This window comes from Tyto alba, unplaced genomic scaffold, assembly GCF_018691265.1.
Source record: "Tyto alba isolate M040663 unplaced genomic scaffold, T.alba_DEE_v4.0 Super-Scaffold_45, whole genome shotgun sequence".
Classification (NCBI taxonomy): Eukaryota; Metazoa; Chordata; class Aves; order Strigiformes; family Tytonidae; genus Tyto; species Tyto alba.
This window is the reverse complement of record NW_024881321.1, coordinates 18,468,088-18,490,668: the sequence shown is the minus strand read 5'-3', so window position 1 is coordinate 18,490,668 and position 22,581 is coordinate 18,468,088. Positions and strand designations below refer to the sequence as shown.

Below are 22,581 nucleotides of genomic sequence, written 5' to 3'. Positions count from 1 at the left end.
CTTTGCACATAGGTTTTTGACACAGCTGGATTTACAGTGAGTGCTCTAAGCAACTTGTCACTGTACCTTATCAGATCTGAAAGAATGTGTGTGTTTTCTCCCTAAATCGTCTTCTGTATTCCACATCTTATTGCAGGTAGAAGTCAAAGCTATTCCGGTTTCTCAGAAAAAAACATCTTTGCAACAAGAACAAGTTAAAAAGGTGCAACGGATACCAGGGAGTCCTGCAACAGCTGCTTCCCCTAGCAGTGATATGACCTTTGGAGGACTTCCTTCACCAAAGCTTGATTCTTCCTATGAGCCAATGATAGTAAAAGAAGCTCGGTATATTGCTATTACAATGATGAAGGTAAATTACTGTCATTTTAGCAGTATAACTATACAATTCAGCACTCAAAGTGTGTAAAGGTATGCAAGGAAGAAGGAAAAAGGTATATTTCAGTTTGGTCACAATCTAAAAATACATTAATTACAAATTACTTTGATTATATTTAAGTTCAGCAGAAGACTAGGTGCACCAAAAGGGCTAATTGCCTGAACTCTAAAGCAGTCACAAACTGGATTAGCATTTAAAAAGAAAAATTGTCTTTGATTCTGTTTACTCTGAGTAACAAAATAGTCTGAGTCACTGAGGAGAAATTAAAACAACTGTTGAAATGGTGGAGGGGAAGTCAAACCAATGTATTCATATAGAGTTGAAGTGTTGCAGTGGATCTGTGTTAAAAACTAGAACTGGTGAACATAGGAAAAAAATCAGAGCTCAGCATAGTAAAAAGGTCATACAAATGATTTGTGTATCAATGCATAAATATTAAACAGCATCTGTTGAAATGAGCCGTTGACAAATGGATCAGCTCCGAGACTTTGCAAGGAATGGTTTTTAAAGAGGTGAAAACTGAGCAGTTAGTATTGATTTGGAGGGGAAAAAAAAACAAAGTACAATCTTTTAGAGCTGCAGGGTTGTTTATTGTAAAGGATAGTGCTACAGTAGCTATGTGTAAATACTGTAACTGACTACTAAATAGTGTCTTAATGTATCAACGAAAGAACTACAAAATCAATATGGTGTACAACAAATGGTTTAAAAACTTGTTAAGTCACATGTCTGAAAAGGTAATTACAACCAGGAAATATATATCAAAAAGATGAGTGTGATTGGCTTGCTTGTTGTTTTTTCATTCGGGGTACTGCAAAGATCACTTCTTGGCTTGATGTAACTTGGTAATTTTACCATGTGACTTGGGGGGAGGGGAAGACAATTGTTTATTCAGAGTTGGAACCTAGATGGAATTTCTGATCACCATTGTCCACAGGTGGCTGCTGTTCCAGTAATAGGTGTCAAATCTGCTCATGCGACTGTTAGGGTGGCACATCTTGAAACACATTAAATACTCTGGAGTAAATGATGGTGGAGCAAGTGCAGGGTGTCCAGAAGTTAATTTCTAGATTTGATGGACCCTTTGAGTGAGGAATGCTTGATGTTATCTAGTTAACATGTAATCATTTTTTTAATTGAATCAGGGCAAGATAAAATGAAAACGCAAGTATTCATTTAAAGTCATCTTTGTAGGTAATAGTACAGAACTTCATAAAGATAAAAGTGAAAAAGTAAAAGACACACAGCAAGGTGAAATACAAAAAGTCTCTCTTCTTGTTGCAACATGCTTGACTCCTCTATTTAACACCTTTGTGGGAAATCTTTCAGAGGTTCCTTTCAGGTTAAGTCTTTTCCTTCCAAAACTTTAACCTTTTTTTTTTATTCAGAAGAGAGCTCATATTTTGTTGCTCAAATCAAGGACTGTCTGACATTCTGGGAAATGCAAACGTGCTACCTGCTGTGTTTGATTAGTTTATTAACAGCTTTACCAATTCAAGGAAGTGTAAATATTTTCTTCTACTTCCCTCCCTGCATTATTGAGCAGTCATTTCAGTGTAAAATGCACATGTCCCCTGACATTTTAGTTTTATACCAGCTTGCATGTTGTGTTAGTACTTTATAGAAGCATCCAAATATGATTAGGAACTCTAGCTTCTCACTTCGTGACAATAAATGATGACATGTTTGGGGGACTGATACCCAGAACTATATCCTTACATAGATAACCAAAATGGCTCGTCTGCATGTATGTTCAAATTTTCTTATCCCACCTCTTCTCCCCCTGTTGTTTTTGATTTAACATGGAAATCTGATAGCAACTGTTGCAGCCCAGAGAGATTCTTACTGAGGTACTTTGTGCAGTTCTAGGACTACTATTATTTACTATTTACAGGGTTTTTCAGTTTTCAGTGCAGTCATTTCACAAGAAGTTGTGAAAGTGAATCAGGTTGTTTTTGTTGGGATTTTTCTTTTTTTTTTTTTTTTTTTTTTGTAATGGGACTCAATGGAAATACCACATCACTATAGAGGGAATTTCTTCTTCACTCTGAGGAGAAAGAAAGAGGATCCAAAATTCCATTGATAAATCCACTGGACAGGTTTGCAGTTTTTGAGCTGCAACATACTTGCTTTCTTAACTTCACATGGTCTTCAATGCACTACCTGCATTCAAAGGCTTTTTATACAAATGAGATAAGAAGAAATTCAAAGACTTGACTCTGAACAAAGTTTTTTGTTAGCAATAGATATCTTTATTATCTAAATAGTGGCAATTTAAAGAGAAAGTGAAGAAACTTTTTTCATGTATGTATAAATGTGTCTCTGTTTCTCTTTCCGTGTTTTGGAATTTGTTTCTGGTTCACTGATCAATGCTTCCGGTGAGTGTAAAGCTAGATTAGTGTGCTTTTTGAGAAAATACTCTGCTATCTTGTATTCATGATTGTAGTATAATTGATAATGTCTAATTTTATGTTTATTGTATTTAATCTGTTTATAGGCATATGAAAATTATTCTTTTGAAGAACTACGGTTTGCTTCACCTACGCCAAAGAGGTAAACATTAAGAAATTAGTTTTTAATAGGGACTTAAATTAACCTGTCCTGTCACTTCTGCTTATACCCAGACTCCCAAGCTTCGCCTGTCAGGTAATCTTGTCTAACAATAGAAATACTATGAAAATTGTTTCTTAAATATAGAGATTTTTGTTTAAAATCTTTCATTCTTAGTTGTTGTAATGTTGCTTCCTGATTTGTGTTATTGGCTCTCTGAATGTATTCTTTCATCATTTGCTATAACTAAACGTGGCATAGCAGGTTATAACTTCATAATAAATAATATGGGGTTAGTACATTGGACTGTGGAAAATGGTACATAGGTGATCTGATAGAAAAAAAAAATAGGTTCCAAACTAAGTATTATAGATGATTTCCAAGAAGACAGTAATTGTTTAATAATTTCAATTTTATTTTTTTTGTGCCTAGACCCAGTGAAAACATGTTGATCAGAGTCAATAATGATGGTACATACTGTGCAAACTGGACTCCTGGAGCTGTTGGTCTCTATACCATTCATGTTACTATAGATGGCATTGAAATAGGTACTTAATTTTCACTATAATTAAGCAAAAATTTATATTATATTCACTTAGTATACTGATAAATGTATGTCTTGGTGCTCATAAGATTTATTATTACAGTTCACAGCAAGACTTAGCACCCAAGTTCTGGTTCAGAAGTCTTCCATCTAATTCCCTCTTCTTTCTCAAAAGAAAAATAAAGACCGCAGCTGTCCTTTCATGGAAATAGGGAAATATGTGGCAAACCCTGTATCTATAATGTGATTAGACTACCAGATTAATAGAATATCTTATTCTCTACTTTCAATGTTGCAAGAAAAATGTAGTGTTTCAACTGAAAGTGACAAAGATATATAGTTAAAGGGTGAAAAAACAAAACAAAACAAACAAAAAAAAATACAAAACAAACCAACACTGAAGAACCTAAGGAAAGGGAATATTTTTCTTGACCATGCAGGAGTAAATAATGTCATTTCTTTTGTGGAAGGTTGAGAAAGTGTGATCTTAACTGAGACTCTACCCCAAGTCTCAATTATTTGTACTAATTTTTAAATGCATTGGGTTTCTTCCTTGCTGAAGATATTTTAGTTGTCTTGCTGGTCCTAGGGACTATACTGTGAGATACCGTCGCACACAGTGGAAGGATTCCCTCTTCAAAACAAAGTCTGTATCTTGAGTACTCTCTTGTTAGTATTACTGATGGTATGATGAAGACGGTAGTGGAGATGCTGAAGGCATTGTAGTTAGGCCTAGGTTTGACAGGAGGGTTTAAGTGAGTTCACCAGCACCAGCAATTCCTCTTTTCCAACACTGTACAGCACCTTTTGTAAATACTTAGTGATACTTATAAATACACATAATTCATATAGGATTGGGATGCTCAGTTTTGTGTGATACCTACAGAAGATAAGATTTATAAAAGATCATTATTAATGGTTTTGTTCCCCAAACAGGAACATTTTCCTTCATAAGAGCCTCCAGTGCACTCAGTTGTATTTTTTCCAGTCTGCCATCCCTGGAGACAAACATTAGACTGTAATTTAAACCAGCTGCTGTTACGTTTTTACAGGGATTCCACTGCCCTCAAGCATTGTGTAGGGCTAACTTTTAGAAATGCTAGAATGCAATTGCATAATAACCTTGATTATTAAACAGGTGTGAGTATACTCTTATCTATGCCATTTTTCTTCAGTGTAACTTCTGTTCTGGTTCAATCATAATATCTTATTATTCCCCTCCCAAGCTCTTATGTACCCATAATTCTATCAACTTTTAACTGCTTAAATACCGGTAGCACTTAGTTTCTTCTCTGTTTCAAACTTTTTATGTTCTTGGTACTTCTGTATTTCTTCTGTTACTCCCACGCTTCTTTAAAATAATGCTACAGAAACCAACAGTTTTATCACTAGGTCTGGCTGCTTCTTTTCAAGTTGCTGCTCTTCGAAGGGTCACTGTAAAATGAAACCAAAAAAAAACAAAACAAAACAAAATATCTGCTGAGGCCATTACATGTATTTTTCTTCACAGTCTGAGAATGCTACTGTGTTGAGATATTTTCCAGTGCCTTCTGGTTTTATAACAGTGTTGGTAATTAAAGATGCTGGCTGTTTACATTATAGGCATTTTCTGGTTGTGTAATTTGTTTTTTAAGGCTCTTATCTGTTTCTCACATTTTGCGATTAGCATCTGCAGCAGTGTAGTGTGCATAAGCTATTGCCTCTCCAGGAGCTTTCACTTGCTCCCTTCAAACATAAAACTCTTCTGTGTTCACCATTCTTTGAAACACAGCCCTACAGACTCTCTTAGGATACAAAATTACCTAATAGTGCTGTGTACACAAGGTGTGACAGATGTCTAACAACAACATGAAATTATGTATCTGTAGATTTCCACGTATGAAGATACAAATGTTGAGAAAATAATACTTTTCACCATCAAGCAACAGCAAGTCTTGTTTATGGCAGGCAGATAAGCAAGTGATTATTTTACCTACTCTGAATTGTATCACAGATGAACTGTAGTTACTGTTTGATATATTTCCTTATATTTATTTATTTCTTAAACTTCGTCTTTGTTTGCTTACAGATGCTGGACTAGAAGTGAAAGTGAAAGATCCTCCAAAGGGAATGATACCTCCTGGAACTCAACTTATTAAACCAAAAGCAGAGCCTCAGCCAAACAAGGTTTGGAGAACTGAAAAATAAAACCAGATAGTTACATTTTGGTGGGATTTTGTTTTGTTTAATACATACTTTATCATGTTATATTGGTTCAGGACTTAAAGATATTTGCAAATCACTTTAATGTGCTGAATGGAATAAAATTAATATACTGGATAAAATGAAAAATACTTATAACATTTTCTTTCTGTCTATCCATTAATAAAACTGTTAGAAGCTCTACAGAAACTGCCTTAGTCTTGGCTTGTCACACAACAATAGTGCAACTATTATGAAAGCCACAGATTGCATTCTGCACTACTATTAGTTCTTTTTATTTGATACTGCACTATGAAATTAATTGTACAAAGGTCTTTACGAAGATTTTGTTTGTTTTGTGATAAGGATCTTCAGTCAGTATAAAATCCAAAATTAGTTTCTTTAGTGATGTCTTCCTTTCTTAGAACATCATGATTTTATTTTTGAAAGTTATCCTTTCCATAGCTTTTGACTTCCTCATTTCACCTGATTCCACCCCAAAGGGCTAAATTAGACACAACTAACAGAGGAAAGCTGAAAGCTGATGTGACAGTGCTATAAAGAAAGTGCCCAAATGAGAGAACCATCTTCCACTTCCTTTTAGATACAAAGGAAGAGATATTAAATGAGGCACTGAATCTTTTTTTTTGTGGAAAATAACCTGTATTAAAAGATATGGAATTCTGAAATAACCAAGGTTATCCTTTCCTGTCTTATTACAACTGCAAAGGTGGCTAAAAAATACATGGTTACAAAACCAGGTGTTTGCCAACTTCTTACCTATACAGCACATCCTGATTTAGCTGTTTTCCAACTTTCTGAATAATCTAGAGATAATAACTTGTACCATTCCCCAGTCTGCAAATGCATCCAGCATCTGCTTCTGGCACTAACAAGTTCTTTTCCCGGCACCCACACCTGAAAATAAAAATAATAAGTTTAACTTCAGTTTCCACACAATTTTTTATCCCTCATTGCATTTTTTTTTCTCCCAAAAATACTTTTGGCTTTCTCCCTTCTTTTGAAAGAAAAACTTCCTGGTTACTTCATTATCTTAATTAAAACTCCCAATTCATACTGGGTGAGACTCATCTCACAAAACTTAATGATACATCCATCCAAGCTGATCATCGTATGTGTTGTTTGCTGTCACCAAAATGAGACACATCTGGTCTAAGACAAGATAAATTGCTGGATGGAAGTGCTGTCTTTCTTTTCAGTTATTACAGTGGAAATTGAGGTGACTGGTTCATATACATAATAGCTACATTTTGTCAAATAACAGTTTTCATGACAGTTAAATTTCTTGACAAAAGTTAGGCCTCTGGTGTTCTGAGGCCTGACCTAGTGTTTAATCATCTCCCTGTGTTGTTCTGCTTGCATGTCATGTTTCTTGTTCCAAGTTGTAGTCTTTTTGAAAGAGGAGCCATCTTTCTGTCCTGTATATAGTGTCTGTAGTGCCTGCTGCAAAACTATGCTAGACCTTCCATGGTAAATCGTTTTATCAGTCTTCTTTCTTCTGTGTCATAATAAATCAAGTAACAAACCAGGTTAGAATAGTTCTTTGTGTGTGAACAGCAGTATTATAAATAATACAGAAAGGTAATTATTATACTGTGCTCCATGCTTTTGAAGCCAAGAATGCAGATTAGACATGTATCAGCCAGAGACAGTCCAATTCATCAGAACACGTTTTGGTGAGGAAAAGAGCTTACTTGAGCTCTAGAAGCTTCTCCCTCTTCTCTGTCAGACTGAAATCACAGATAGTTATAACCAAGGGACACTAACTGCATTCTCAGCGGTGATCTGCTCTCACCTGCAAACACCAAAATATTTTCACTTAAGACGTGGAACATTCCAATTTTGTAGTCAAATCTTACTTGAATCTTAAGTTGAAAATGGATACTATATCCCGATTTTGTATTACTTTCTTCATTCTCTATTACTTGAAGTCAGGTGAAAGTCTAATTTTCTTGTCCATCCAGGTTGGTAAAGGAGATTATCATAGGGACCTGTATTCAGTCTGGAGTATATTATCCGTAAGAACTGCTGCCTCCTCATTGGCTGTGAAACTTAAATTAACTAATTTGCAGGAAATTCCATTCCATATCCTATTGAAGGAAACATTATCTTTCAAGCTGTGTAATGTAATTCAGGGTAGTTGGAACCAACTAGAAGAAAGCAGTCCTAATTTAGCTGAATTGGAAAGGACAAGACTGGTACCAGAATGACTGGTCACTAACATGTTTTGACTGTTTCTACTGTCCTTACGTCACTGAACAAGTAGCCAACATCATCTGCAAAAAAACTCACCAAATCCAAAGGCTCTGGACAGGGGATGTTTTTTTGCATCCTTTCATAGAAGGTTAACCTGCTTGTTAAGGTTTCTTTATCCTATACAACGCACGTTTCTGGGCTGCAAGGTCTGTCTCTTCAGATTCACTAAGAAGCCACGGCAACAAAGCTCTTGAAAACTGCTGTGCGCAGTAAGGGAGATATCCATCTTAATTGCTAAGCCTTTCTGCATTAGTCACTTCTTTTGGTTGGAATCCAGTTTGTGAATGCTCCATGGAAGAACTGACTGTGGAGGTGTTATAGGACAGAGCTACCGAACTGTTGTGCCATGGAGAAGTATTCCAAGCAAAGAGTTACTATAGCAGAAAGAAGACTCAGACAATTAAGTTTTTTGTGCTGGTCATAAATAAGCATAAGAGAACTTTTAATCTGTTTTTTGTTGTATTGTCTGTCAGTGGATCTGATCCCTAAACACTTTGTAGTTACAGCTTGAAGTTTTCTATTAACTAGCTAGCTGCTGCAAAAGGGAAAAATGTTCTTTCCGGGCCTGTGCATATTCAAATCATGAGTGTGAGTTCTTCTTCTAAATTCAAGGTTTTAATCCAAGTTCTATCCAACCCATCATATATGATTTTTTGAAGTAATATTTTGGTATAGTTATGCAGGAACCTCTAATTTGCAAGGCTTTGTTTATAGGCTTGACTACATTGAGAATGCTGCCAGCAGTGCTTCAGCCTTACATTTTTATAAGGACCTTGGAAGTCTTAGTTTTGGCTGTTGAGAGAGATCTGAATCCTTAGAGTAACAAGATTATTAGTAAGCAAAACCTTACACATTTTGGAGTAAGTTACATTTGAATGGCTTTATGTGCTTCTGTTTTGGTTTTGTTTTTGTTTTTAAAAATTAGCCTTTAAATAAAGACCATTTCTAAAAATAAATAATTTTTTCAGGAAAAAAAAAAATACTTCATGCACTTCGCTATCACCTTTCATTACCGTTTAATGAGTTTATTCTTTCCGTATCGTTCTGTGCTTTATGTTAAGTTAAAATTTGAGTCCATACTTCAGTTGATACTTTTTTCAGTTTTACATGTGGAGTCTGAAAATAATCTTCCAAGAAACAGGTTTTATATCACATACATAGACTATATCCACTTCTTAAAACCAGAAACGAAGAGAATGGCTTACGTTTGTTCTCTGTATGACAGGTGCCTGATAATGTGTTTGAATGGTGAAAAATGATAGACTGGGAGGTTTGGGGAGCTGCAGTAAATCAAGCTGGTAACAAGGAGCATCTGATTTAACCTATCAGTGTGAAATGTTGAAACTACTGGAATAGCTGTTTGGAAAACAAAATAAACGTATCTGTTCTTTTTCTATTTTTAAAAGGCTATTCAAACTCTTTAGCTAAGAAAAATATCCAAATTTTGACCAAAAAGCTGACTAAACAGAATGTTATCATAGCACAAATGAGAAGCAGTAATCCCAGGTTGATCAGTTACTGGAAATACTAAATTTGAAAAGGCAAAACCCTTGAAACTTTCAAGAATTAATAAAATGGAAGGGCCTGTGGGCAATTAAAAGAATCAGAAGCTTGTACTGAATATTATGTGGCATAACAGAGATCTTTCCAAGACTGTCAGCACACTTTTAGGATTTTTTTTTTTTTATCGTTATGATTTTATTGTTTATAGTAAAAAAGTGAAGTTATACACAGCAGCCGTGGGAAACTAGCAACAAACTGTAACTCTCAAGACTGCCATCTCATCACTAGCATTTCAGAATCTGTTAAACCTATTTCTTTTTACTCTGAGAGCTCTGTTTCAATTTTTTCTTCCTTACTGTCTTCCTTTGCTTCTCTTAGGTTCGCAAATTTGTGGCCAAGGACAGTGCAGGGCTTCGTATCCGTAGCCACCCTTCCCTTCAGAGTGAGCAAATAGGCATAGTGAAAGTCAATGGATCCATCACTTTCATTGACGAGGTAATTAATAAGACATTTCTATTGAAAATTGGGCTAAGATGTAAAGTTAATTCATGCAAATAATGTTTTTTTTCCATGTTTAGATGTTGACATATTCAACTTAACATACGAATATAAATTGCAAAATTTAAATATTTACTAATGTAGTTTTTCAAGCTGTCATTTCCTTTTAATTTACTTACTTGAAAACGTGTGTAACAAACTTTTGAGACTGATACGAGGAAACAAAATTCCTAGAGTTCATCTTACAATAATGTCTCTAAGGATTTAGCTGTTCATGGCTTACTATTTCAACTCTACACAAAAATTCAGATATAGGTGTCATTTTCATTAAATCTTTCACTTCTGAAAGTTCACTAGTGTGTTAGATTACTATGCATGTATTTTTCTTACAGTATAACTTCATATACAGGGAATATTTTTGCAATTTACTTTTAAATTAATTGCAAAGTTATATCAGCAGTGAAAAAATGGAAAGTGGGGAACCTACGAAGCTTATGAAGGCTTGGCTTGCTTTCCCCTTTTCTCTCAAAGCAACTCTTATTATTGCATGACCTGATTTAAATTTATCTTTGCACCTTGCCTTCTAAAAAAGTATGCCTCCCATTGCTTTGAAATTCTGGTTTTGTTGATATTCTTCTTTACCTCTTCTTACATTCTCTCAGCATAGTGAAAATCATTACTTCCTTGCTACTATTGTCTGTTTGTCTGGAGTCTGTTAATCCTTACTAGCTATGGAACAGTTACAGGAGGGCATGGCTCGTTTTTGTTGCTTGTTTCCCATAGATCCACAATGATGATGGTGTTTGGCTGAGGCTGAATGATGAGACAATAAAGAAGTATGTTCCTAACATGAATGGTTACACTGAAGCCTGGTGTCTCTCTTTTAACCAACATCTTGGCAAGAGCCTTCTGGTGCCTGTTGACGTAAGTAAAAGGTGCCTTTGAAAAATATCCAACAGTACACTCTATCCTCATTGCCAGACTTTCTTTAATTAAGGCTGCAAATGAGTCCTGAGGTAAACAATAATTTAATTTCCAAATACTACCTTATGTGTGTTTGCATTTTTGAGGGCTGTTGTGTAATGAGGGTGGAGTGTAGAAAGGTACAAGGCTTTTTATGTTGAAGCCTCTACTCCTAGAAGAGAAACAAAAGTGTAAGGACTGCTATGACAGTGTACAAAAGTACAATTGTATTAGATTGTGGTCTGCACCAGGTGTTTCTGATGCAAGATGTCGTTGTCCATAAAGTGATCAGTGATGCTGTGATTTCAGAAGAGGCTTGCAGCCTGTAGTGAATCAATGTCATTGAGGCTTTTTTAAAAAAACTTGAAAGTTCTTTAGGCTCTGTTGGGTTTTGTGTATATTTTTTGTGAGTTTTACACCTGAATTCTCGAGTTATCAATTAGTAGCTAATCAAAGATTTCCAGAGCATCAAGACTGAGTAAAAAGTTGCATTTATAACAAGAGTAAGCATAATTTATCTGGATGACTTTAATGATGTTCACCATCATTACAATTCAAAGGTTATATCTTTTTTGGAAACAAGATACAGAAGGAGAAAAGTATATTAACCAAACCAATGTTTCTCAAAAAAATTTATGAACGTGCAGGCCTTTCTGGCATGTCTGGTTTTGTCATTCCCCAGAGCGGGCAGTACCTTGGTTTCTTCAGGGCAGAATGTGAGAGCCAGATCTAATTGCAAATACTGCTATTTAGATTTGATTTGTCATCTTATGAGTGAGCTGAGCTGCTGCAGCAGTTAATACAGTTAACAAATATTTGGCCAAATTGAACACCTGCATCCAGTAATGTCATGCTGTTCGTGTTTTCTGATGACAGAAGAACTGAGATATTCTGATTTCTAATGAAATTGGGCTGTTTGCTAGTAGCCAAATTTGGCAATTCATAAATCCCTTGTGACTGCAGCACATGTGGTAACAAACGTGATATATGATGTGACTAGATCTTCTTCCTATTCACCTTCCTGTCTATAAGTTATTTGTTGATATAATTCTGTTTGGAGATTTCTCTCAATAAAGAGATTATCGGTGGAATTACTTTCATATTGCATTTGGGAAGCAAATTTTTTCTGTATTCAGCCATCAGTCACTCAAACACTGTGAAGACAGGCATATTTATCTAGCTTTTTGAAGAATATTTGAAAACACTGAAAAAATTTAAGCTTTAGTCTTGCTTGTATGTTTGGCCTTAGAAATTGATACTCATTAGAAAGTTGCTATATTGTATTTTCACAAAACCTTAATATTTGTATGCAGCAGTTGAATTTTACCTGTTCACCTATGCTAACAGTGAATTCACCTTGAATAAGTAGTTAACTTCAGTAATATTGTAAATCTATATGAGTATTATACTGTTAGATTTTATTTTGTTTTGGTTTTTTAGTTTAACAATTTCTAATACTTTTTTACTTGCTGAAGGGAATAGTTTTTTGCTCAGCAGTCATGTATGTGGTTAGCAAGAATTGCCAGTTACCGGTTGGTATATATCAGAAGGCTCTGCTACTCACTTATTTCTAGAGAAGAACATACCCTGTACTTCCTGAGAAAATCTTGAAAGGAAACGGCTGTCATAAATAAATAGCTGAACATTCAGTCTTGATGAGTTCAAGATGAATTCTCAATCTTGAGAATTCAAATTTCATTAGAATAGGCCAGGTACAGTGAGATGTGAAGAACAGCATTTAATTATAATACATTTCACACTCTGCTTCTGTAAAATTCAGATAAAGTATCATTTTTTTTTCTTAAAACAGTGCTGTGAATTAGTTTTTATATCATTTAGACTATTAGGAGCTGGTAGATGTCTCTAAATTTCATTTAAGTAACCAGTTACATTACATCTTCAGTGACACAAGGTAGAAGTCTCATGCTTTCTTAGCTTCTGATCAGTAAGCAGACAGTGGCCAACACAGAAAAAGTCTTACAAAAGGAACTATTGCAACAGTGTAGCTATGTATAATAAGAGGTGTGTTTTGAGCTAGTTTCAGATGGAAGGTTTCTTTGCACACCTCTCATATTTCCAAATTTTTTAAAGGACATAGCACGTCCTGAAACTATTTAATTTCATTATGACCATATTTAAGCATTAAGATTTGTTGGTTTGATGCATAAAAGGAAAAAGGAAAAAATGGTCTCTAACATTATCTTTCTTTTTTAAAGACCACAAAATAAAAGTCAAGGTTCAGTGGCTTACTTTTCAGTGCCTTAGTCTTTACTGCATGCTATTCCGGGATTATTCAAAACACAACCTGATGAAATTCAGTAAACTCTTCTGTAAGCTGCTGATTTTTGTAGCTCAGCTTAAAACTTTTTCCTGATAAATCTTGATTACATTGTGATACTGCTTTCCTGGTAGAAAGTCTTCAATTAAAATCTCTTTTAAGGTGATTAGTAAGTTGAGAGTATTCAAAAATATATCTCTTTGTTTTCTCCGAATCATCCAAGAAGAGAACTGTATTTGTAAGCTGTCAAATTTTATCAGTGCAGTCCTCCAGAGGTGAATGACTCCTGTGGCAAAAGGTGTTCAATTAAGTAATAAATGCTAAGGGTTCTGTAGATTAAAATGGTGAAATAATTCATATCTGCTCATCCTTTTCTGTTGATTTAGGTAGCTAAATGGCATGATAAGCAGAATGTAATCAAAAAATCTGTTAATATACAAGACTTTTGGAATCTAAAGCTGTTTTACCCGTATTGGTTTCAGAAGAAGGAAAGAGACTGGAAAAGTCTCTTGTGTGACTGAAAATACAAATAGAAAATCAAGTGGCTGAATTAGCCATTGTATTCTCCATTCAAATGAATGTCACATTTCTTTTATTAGACTCCATTTTTCTTCAGTTCATTAGTATGCAGACTTCTCAAGTTCGATTACATTACTTGGTCACATTTAAATATACAGGCTTTTTGTAATCATCCCTTAAATAAATAAAATCTCTCAGTGTTATGTAAAATATGTAAAAAGTGTATTTTTTAAAAGAAAGCTTTAATTATCTGCTTCATCACTGCATTAGTTGAACATTGGACAAAGAGAAAACAATAGAGAGTTTCAGCAGTGTTAATTTTGGCCTCTTGTCCTCTTGACATATATACTGTATCTACATTTTATATTTGTTTATCGATATTAACTAGATATTTTTATGATAAAGCAAACATTTTGTATCTTAGGTCTCCTAAATACCCTGTTCCAGTGTATTTTGATCAAAGCTATTGATTTTAATGGTAAAATGATCGTAGGAAAGCAGAGATCCAATGTAGTTACCAGACTATTTATTTGAGCCATGGTCATTTACCTTCTTAGGAAATCTGTGTAGTTGAATCTGTTTCTTTTGTTGCTCTTGTCCTTTCACAAGAAACTGCTGCATAGCCATTGATGTAAAATTGTACATCCAATCCATTGTAGGTAATCTGATCATGAGACTATAATTATGAGATCATTTAATAGATGGTGGTATTGGATGAGAGTATGAGTCTTAACAGATTGCTATTTTGGATAGGCCGCTTCCGATTTTGGTAGTTACTTTTCCCTGTCTCATGAAATTCAGTTAACTGTTTTTGAAAAAATACTTGTTAAGTTCCTTATGCAGACAGTTATGTATTCATGCTTACACACAGTACTTAGTAGAAAGGTACTTAAACCATAAAACAGTACACACTAGGAAGAAATAGAATTTTATCTTGGATAAGCTCTGGAACTTGACTTTTTAAAAGTCATTCTAAATATGGTTTTGTTACTTCATTTTAAATGTAAAACTTTATTATAAGGAATATTGTACCCTGCTGCCCAGTTACATTATTACATTCCCCAACCACCATAGGCAAGTAGGATTGAGAAACTGCAAATTTTTCAAACGTTATTGTAGTGGAATAAAGAACTAAAATTAGTATGTAGACTGCAGTGTTTGATCACAGAACCTCAGAAAGCTGCATGTTCTGTGTAAACGTTGAAGGACATTCAGAAGAGAATTCTACCATCATTTTAGAAACGATGAAAGGCAATTGGAGAGTAAGACTGTTGGGTACAATGTCGAGATGGTTGTTTAAGATAAGCCTTAGCTTTGAAAAAGAGTAATAATTGAGATTTTTAAATGCTGCTTCATTGTCTGCTAATTTTTGGTGGAAAATTGAAGTAATTTATATTTAATTTTTTTATTTCTGAAAATTTATTGGAAAACAGTACGGATTCCTGGAATTATTTTTAGTTTCTGGAAGGGAAAACTTGAAAAACTGAACTAAACCTACAGATGGTAGCAGAAGGACTAAATATAAAGCTTGTATGTAGCAGTTTCTTCGGAATGAAAACTATTCTTAAATGCATGCCTGATCTATTCATCTGAGCTGGTGTACAGTTTGCTGATAGCCAGGAAGCTCTAAAGCTCCCAGAGTGAAGGAGAGCTGCAAGTTTGATCTTCTCAGTGTTGCTAAGCCAGCGTTGTCCTGCTTCACTGCTGTTGGTTTCTTTTGTGTGTTTTCACATGTAGCTTTATAGCTATATAAAAATAGATCTTTGAAATGATACTTAAACATTTTAGGTATGGATGGTCCATGCTTGTCTGTACAGTACAAGTCCATCACAAAATATGAGATATGCTGCAAAGTAATAGTTGTTTAAACTACATTGGATGCTTGTAAAGTACACTCTCATTAGGCAGATGTAGACTTTCTATAGTTGTCATAGTTTTACATCAAATTGCTAAGCCTTTACTTTGCCAGTCTTCCTATCTAACACCCTCCCTACCTTCCCCAGTGCCCCAAAACATACCTTACTAGTGCTTTGGTACCTCTTGCAATTCTTGTTAGAGGTACTAAATTCTAGAGAAATGCTGGTGTTTGCCAATTTCCCTGCTTTTGTCAAAATTACAGATCATTTGTGTTACTGAAACTTGATGTAAGCAGAAGTTCTACAAACAGTATATAGCTGGATGATTTGCTTCTATCATGAGGCAGAAGCATGGATTTACTTTTAACATGTTAATGTTTTTTCAAGGAATACAGAGGAGGCATGCCAAGAGTGTTTTGTGCTTCTTTCTGCTAAAGGGATTAATTGCCTTTTCTTTAACTATTGCTAAATTTTAATGTTCTTTTGTCCAGGGATTTCACTTGGTTCCCCGATCGGGATGGGAAATAAGATTTCACACCTTTGTTCATATTGATAAAATGGTTGCTTTGACAAAGGGATTCTGTCATAAATACTGATTATTAATACTACTATATATGTACTATTAATTCTTTCATTTAACAGGAACAGTGAAAATTTATTTTAAATTAGTAGAAACCAGTTTATGGAGAAAAGATGGCTTCTTTTTCATGTTTTGTAATGATTAAAAAAAGGCTGTCCTAGCTGTTGTGTGTGAGGAAAAAAAATACAGAACAGCAGTGCTCATTTCCATAGTATGGACAATTGGTTATGAAATTAGTGATTTCTCTGGGACCTCTATTTGGTTTGTGATAATTTATAACAAACTAGCAAATGTATTGTATATCTCGTAAACCTAATGAAATCTTAGCGATCATTCTCCTTACAGCACTCCGAAATCTTTGGCTTTGGTAAAGAGTGCAATTTTGATTTGCAATCTGGTGAAATCATTCTGTGCAAGTGAATTGCTTTCAACAATAGTGAGCTTAGTCCTTCTGCATCTTTTCAGTTTTGACTTGGTGACTAAAAGTCCATGTGCAGTTATCTTGAAATAGTTGAAATTACTTTTCAGAACAGCAGACTGTCTTGCTATAAAACTGGTTTGTGGTGGGTCCAACTACTGGTTCATTGTAACAGAAGTGTGGGATTTTTCTGTGCACAAAGTCTCAAGCTTTGTAAGAAATGTCTGGCTCTCAATTTCAGTAAATGGCATGACACACTACATCCATTTCGAGCTTTTGACATATTAAACTGTTTTTGTTTAATGGATGATTTGCCATGGTGAGCAATGGACTCAGGTGACTTGATTAGGAAAACAAAACTTTCCCCTTCTGCAAAACATTCTACTAGTAAATTTACTTGTGGAGCAAGTTTGCATTATAGTACCTCAAGCTTCTTCCTCCAGTGTTTATTTGTTCCCATTTCTTTGTTGATATATGTCTTTTTTTTTTAAACTTTGTTGCTTAGAATGTCTTTAATGCTAGCCAAGGAGTAAGGGATTTGGACTTTTTTTCATGGACTTCCAAAGCTTTACCCCCTAAGGTGAGTTAAATGACAGGAACAGTCACCTGTATCTCATGTTTTCAGATTGTACCTTATGACTCAACTTTATGCTAAATATTCTTTGAAGTCTGTTTTACTTTGAATTATTTTTTACAGGAAATAGCAGATTTGCATGGAATGCTGTATCTGTGTCTCTCCCTTGAGGATGAGAAAAAAATACCAGGGCAGATTATTGAATTTTCATTAATTCATAGGTAGCACTCTTGTCTTTTAAGGAACCAAATTAGAAATTCAGAGAGATGGCCTAGTAACATAATAAAGGCTTTCGTTTTCTTTTTGATATAAAATGTACTAGTAAATTTTTTTCTGTTATTGGAGAGTACACATGAAGTTACAGCATGTAATAAGATATTTGTATGAGTAAAGCCACAAATGGTTAATAAATATACAGCCCATTCTTAGTAATTTTTTTTTTATTATATAATTATAGGAACAAGTTATGTTATGTACAGTTAAGCAGTTTAAGTTTTCTACAGCATTGCTTGTCTAAATCTCTTTGCAGCCTTGTAGTGATTTGGAGATCATGTTTTTTTCATATGAACTTTATAATGAAGATGACACTCAGTGGTGTATATGTTGACTTAGAGATATAAAAACTTGGTTTTCCACTGAACCCTTTTCCCCCCCAAAAAAGCAAACGTTATTATTTTTATATCAAGATCTGGATGTTTAAATTGTTGTTAAAACGTACAGATTTTTTTTTTCCCTGAACCAGTTTACCTCAGCTTGCATTAACTTGCTTTGAAAGTTATGTATTTACAGAACAGATTCATTTTTGTATAAAGGCTTCTTGGAAAGACTGTTGTATTAGTCTGGACATAGTGCACAGAATTCTGTACCAAAAAGCTGAAAATATGATAATTAAAGAGATCACAGGGAATTGCATTAATTATAAAGAAAATAACATAATCAGAAGTTTGGTTTAAAAGTGATAAAAGGAAGTATTGTTTTACACAGCAGGAAGTGAACACCTGGAAATGTTGTCACAGAAGATTGTGAAGGCAGAAAGTATCAGCACAGTCAGAAGAAATTAAACAAATTTGCAGAAATCAGATTCATAAATAAACACTAAAAAAAATACAGTATACCTTCTAATAGCCATAATAAAAATATTTTAAATGCTGTTGATATATAAGGGACAGATCACTAATAAAAACTTGTATGCTACTTCCATAGAGCATCTCCTGTTGCCATTGCTGAACACGATATACTGGACTAGGTGAACCACTGGCTTCATCCCATAGGCCATTACTTAGTTCCTAACTTTCAGTTGTTCTTTTAAAAGCAGCTATGACTTACATTATGAGCGTAATAGAGCTCACTCCTGCTTCTCACATGCTTTCTTCTGATATAAATGTGCATTACGTTACTCCTGTCCTTCATATTTTTCTGTACAATAGCCTTTTTATTAAGCTATGGCTGGCTGAAAAATCTATGCTAGTATTTCTCTTCTTTTGATAACTACTAATTTTTCTTGATAGGAAACTCAAAAAAGTGTTTTCTCATTTCAGATTTGGGTATATATTTCATCTGTAATTGGTACCAGGTGAAATAAGTTTGCAGGACATTTTTATTGTCATAGTGAAAATAATAAATGCACACTAATATTTACATGTGCATTTAAGAATCTATGGTGTTGCTGTTACTCTTTGTCATAATTTTACCTTTACTCTAAATTAACAATGTATTCTAAATGTGAAATCAAAAAAGACACAATCATTTGGAAAGCAATAATATTCAAATTGCCTTTACATAGTCCTAGACTTTTCCACAAAATTTCATAAATACAGCAGGAGGAATGAGTGTGTATCCTGATAAATGTCAGTAAGAAACGAGGTGTAGTGAAAGCAGTTAGAGTAAATAATTTGTTGCTAATGGTAGATGTGAGATATTCCTTTTTATATAAATGGTTACATTTATAACATTTCTGTTTCAAGAATAATATGGTGACTTCAATGAATGTGCAATTTACTAGCACTTAGTTGTTTATCATTGCACACTAAAATTAGCAATGTAACTAATATCTATTTCAGTTTTGAAATTTAGCTACTGTAGTCTTGAAATATTTATCTAAAGAGTTCAAAGGTCTTATTAATAGGTTTTATTCTGTTCTGTTTTGCCTTTTTTTTTTTTTAATTTCTCAGGAATCTAGGTCTAATACTGATGATTTTTTCAAAGACCTAAATTCACACTGCCCACAGGAAGCAGTGATGCAAGAACAAGATATGCCATTCCTTCGAGGTGGACCTGGAGTGTACAAGGTAGTGAAGACTGGCCCGTCAGGTCACAACATCAGAAGCTGCCCTAACCTTAGAGGTATCCCAATTGGAATGTTAGTTCTGGGAAACAAAGTCAAGGCAGTGGGCGAGGTATGGATCCTTGTAGCTTCAGTTCATGTCTTCATAGATACCAGTATATAACAGTAGTATACGCAACAAAAGAATCTGCCCCTGTACAGGTTTGCTTTTCCAACCCTCATGATAAGTACTAATCTTTGAACTTGGTTTATATTATAAATACTAATGCAATTATGTCTTTTGCCTTTCACATGTGTGCATTGATTGGAATAATGTTAAAATTGTACTGCAGTTACACATGCTTGCTTATATATTTCTGTTAAAATATCCCTTACAAAATTATGTTTCTTGTTCTACTTTTTGTCATATTATTGGAAATAATTTTGTTCTATTGAAAAAATGTTTTTCTAGGACCTAACCAGTTAACAAATTACTCTGTTTCTCTGTATGGATTGTATTCATTTGTTCAGTTGCTGAACTGTTGTTACTGTTCCTGGTTGTACAGCTGTGGTGGTTTATGGTTAAGAAGGGCTTAAGGATGAAGTGTGTCATGCTATTTCCTAAATATGTCAGGAACAAAAGTAGTACTCGTACAAACTTTTCATATATAATTTGGTATTATAATTCTACTGTGCATATTTCTATTCTGCACGAATACAAAAGCATATTTTGGTGAATATCTCCTTCAAGTTTTTATTTAGGCTTGTTTGGATGCTTTAAAGTTGTGGTGTTGGTGTTTTGCTGCTTCTGAACATAAACAGGTCTAAGATTTTTGGAAATACTCCCAACTGTAAACGTGCCATAAATGGTTTTGGTACTTCGGTCTGCCTCAGCCTGTGGCCTTAATTTAAGAAACTTTTTATTTTACATTTGCTTTATAATATGAAGATTGGAATGAGTGTGTGTTTCAGATACTATAATAAGTTGCTGAATCTTGCTACTGAATTATCTGAAGTCAATAAATTGTGCTTTTTTATGTGTGTGCATCAGGTGACTAATTCAGAAGGTACGTGGGTGCAAATGGATAAGAACAGCATGGTAGAATTCTGTGAAAGTGATGAAGGCGAGGCATGGTCGTTAGCTAGAGACAGAGGTGGAAACCAGTACCTCCGACACGAAGATGGCAAGTTGTTGTTTTGTTTTTTTAAAATAACTTAGGAAAAAATAAGCAACCTAAACAGGACAAATAAAGAAGGAATGGAGTTTTAAAGAGGTATAACATTAATTTACACTTCTTCATTTGAGTTACTTTACACAGTTGGACTTCAAAGTTCTTTATAAACATTCTTTAAATGCTTTTTAAAAGAACAGTTAAAATATTTCCCCATGTTGTCTTCTGTACCAGTTATGGATCAGAATTTTAACTGTCCTTTTAGCTACAGGGATAATTTTTGAATAAGTAATTGTGCATTTTTTTTTGCTTTCTTTAGTCTATTTTGTACCTCTGTGAAAAGCAGAGCAGATTAATTATTTATGTTTCTTTTGATTTTGTTAAGTTTGTTAATTCTGTCACACAGCATCCTGTTAAAAACCTGTTAACATTTTTTAACACTGTATTTAAAATTAACATCAAGTTAGTTAATTATTCTAGTCAGCAAAGTATAATTGCATTCTCTTAAAATGCAGAATTTCTGTCCTGATAATTCATGTTCAGATTGGATAAAGACCTAGAAATAATAAAAGAAAACATAATCAAAATGTTAGTACACAAAGGTTTTTATTGCTTCCCCCCATCCCCTAATCATTCTTCTTGTTGATCCAAACAGGCTATCATTACTGATCTAAAATATCTTCCTTTCACCCTAAATGCTTCATATGAATACCTTGAGATATTCTGAAACTGTTATTTCCTTAACAGATAGTCCCAGTCCATCTGGATGAGTTCTCCTGTGCAAGATTGTGGGCTAGTTATATTCACTTTAAAAATGAGACGGGGAGTGATCTGTCAGTATTTATACTTCTGGAGGAGATCATCTATCCAACCTCTCTGTCAGTGCAAATTCAGGTAGATCAGGTTGGTCAGGTCCTTGTCTAGTCAACTTCTATTTCCAGCCTCTCTGGACAACCTATACCAGTGATTGAGTCACCTTCATGGTGGAAAAATTTCCTAATACGTAATCACAGTTTCCCACGCTGCAGCTGCTGTTTATTGTCTCTTGTCCTATCACTGTGAACCTCTGAGATCAGTCTGGCTTCATATTCCCTGAACCCTTTGGTTAGGTAGTCGAAGAGAGCAATAAGATCTTGCCCTACCTTTCTCTTTTTAAGACTGAACAGACCCAGATGTCTCAGCCTCTCCTTAGATGATCTGTGCTCTATTGCCCTGACTGTCTTGGTGTCCTCTGCTGAACTCATTTCAGTCTGTTTACTGATAGGAAGCCTGAAACTGGACACAGCATCCCAGCTGTCCAGTGTGTCACTCTTGTCTTTCCAATGTCTACTAAAAATTATTATGGATCTTCATTAGCACAATTTTGTCATAGGTATTCTCAGAGAGAAACATTTAAGGTTCTTCCATTAACAAGATTTTCTTGGGGTTCCCTAGAGGCTGTTTTTTTATAACGTGCTTGCAGAGTTAATTTTTTCAAGCCACCCTTTTTTTTTTTTTTTCTCCAACATATTCCTCTGTTTTCTGAATAAATCTAGACATTTTCAATTTATTATCTTCCCACTCCATTTATGGCTCTAATGCATCTGCTTTACAAGAGATGTCTTCATGAAAACCTTTCACCTCAGCAGTCATATTCTGCTTGCGTTGTTAGGTAGTACTTATTGTCAGCCTCTTACTTGTTTAGTATAACAGACTCTTTGCCCATTTTCTGGTTTTGACATTTTGTGCTGAAAATTATTTCACACCTAGATACTCTAAAAATTATGATCACATTACCGTATTAAAACAAAGTAATTCCTTGATAATACATAAATATTTGTTGTAGTCTGTTGCTACTTGTCTTCAAGGTGTAAAACATTCTGTGAAGGGGAATAACCAGGAGTTTTTCACAAAATGCGTGAATTATGAAAAAAAAATAATGTTAAATTAGCATAGTATATTTTTTGAAGTCATAGATTCTCTCATTTTTAGTTATGTCTGAAAATGTCAAGTTCTGAGGTGCTCAGAAAGCCCAAGCAGCTTCTAGAAA

The 22,581-nt window shown here is 34.5% G+C and overlaps 1 protein-coding gene across 16 annotated transcripts in view; it reads left to right on the top strand.

Annotated features, from left to right (window-relative positions):
* Positions 1-22,581, top strand: part of MYCBP2 (MYC binding protein 2) — a 199,575-nt gene that overhangs the window by 121,810 nt on the left and 55,184 nt on the right. For 9 of the 16 annotated variants that reach the window (XM_042806211.1, XM_042806215.1, XM_042806217.1 and 6 more), the window contains 9 exons: positions 137-349; positions 2,874-2,929; positions 3,359-3,474; positions 5,539-5,636; positions 9,810-9,926; positions 10,713-10,853; positions 17,049-17,123; positions 19,289-19,513; positions 20,432-20,564. In XM_042806211.1, coding sequence (XP_042662145.1) covers positions 137-349; positions 2,874-2,929; positions 3,359-3,474; positions 5,539-5,636; positions 9,810-9,926; positions 10,713-10,853; positions 17,049-17,123; positions 19,289-19,513; positions 20,432-20,564 — 1,174 coding nt within the window. The remainder of the gene's footprint in view (positions 1-136; positions 350-2,873; positions 2,930-3,358; positions 3,475-5,538; positions 5,637-9,809; positions 9,927-10,712; positions 10,854-17,048; positions 17,124-19,288; positions 19,514-20,431; positions 20,565-22,581) is intronic. The other 7 variants (XM_042806219.1, XM_042806214.1, XM_042806216.1 and 4 more) reach the window with 6 other exon arrangements.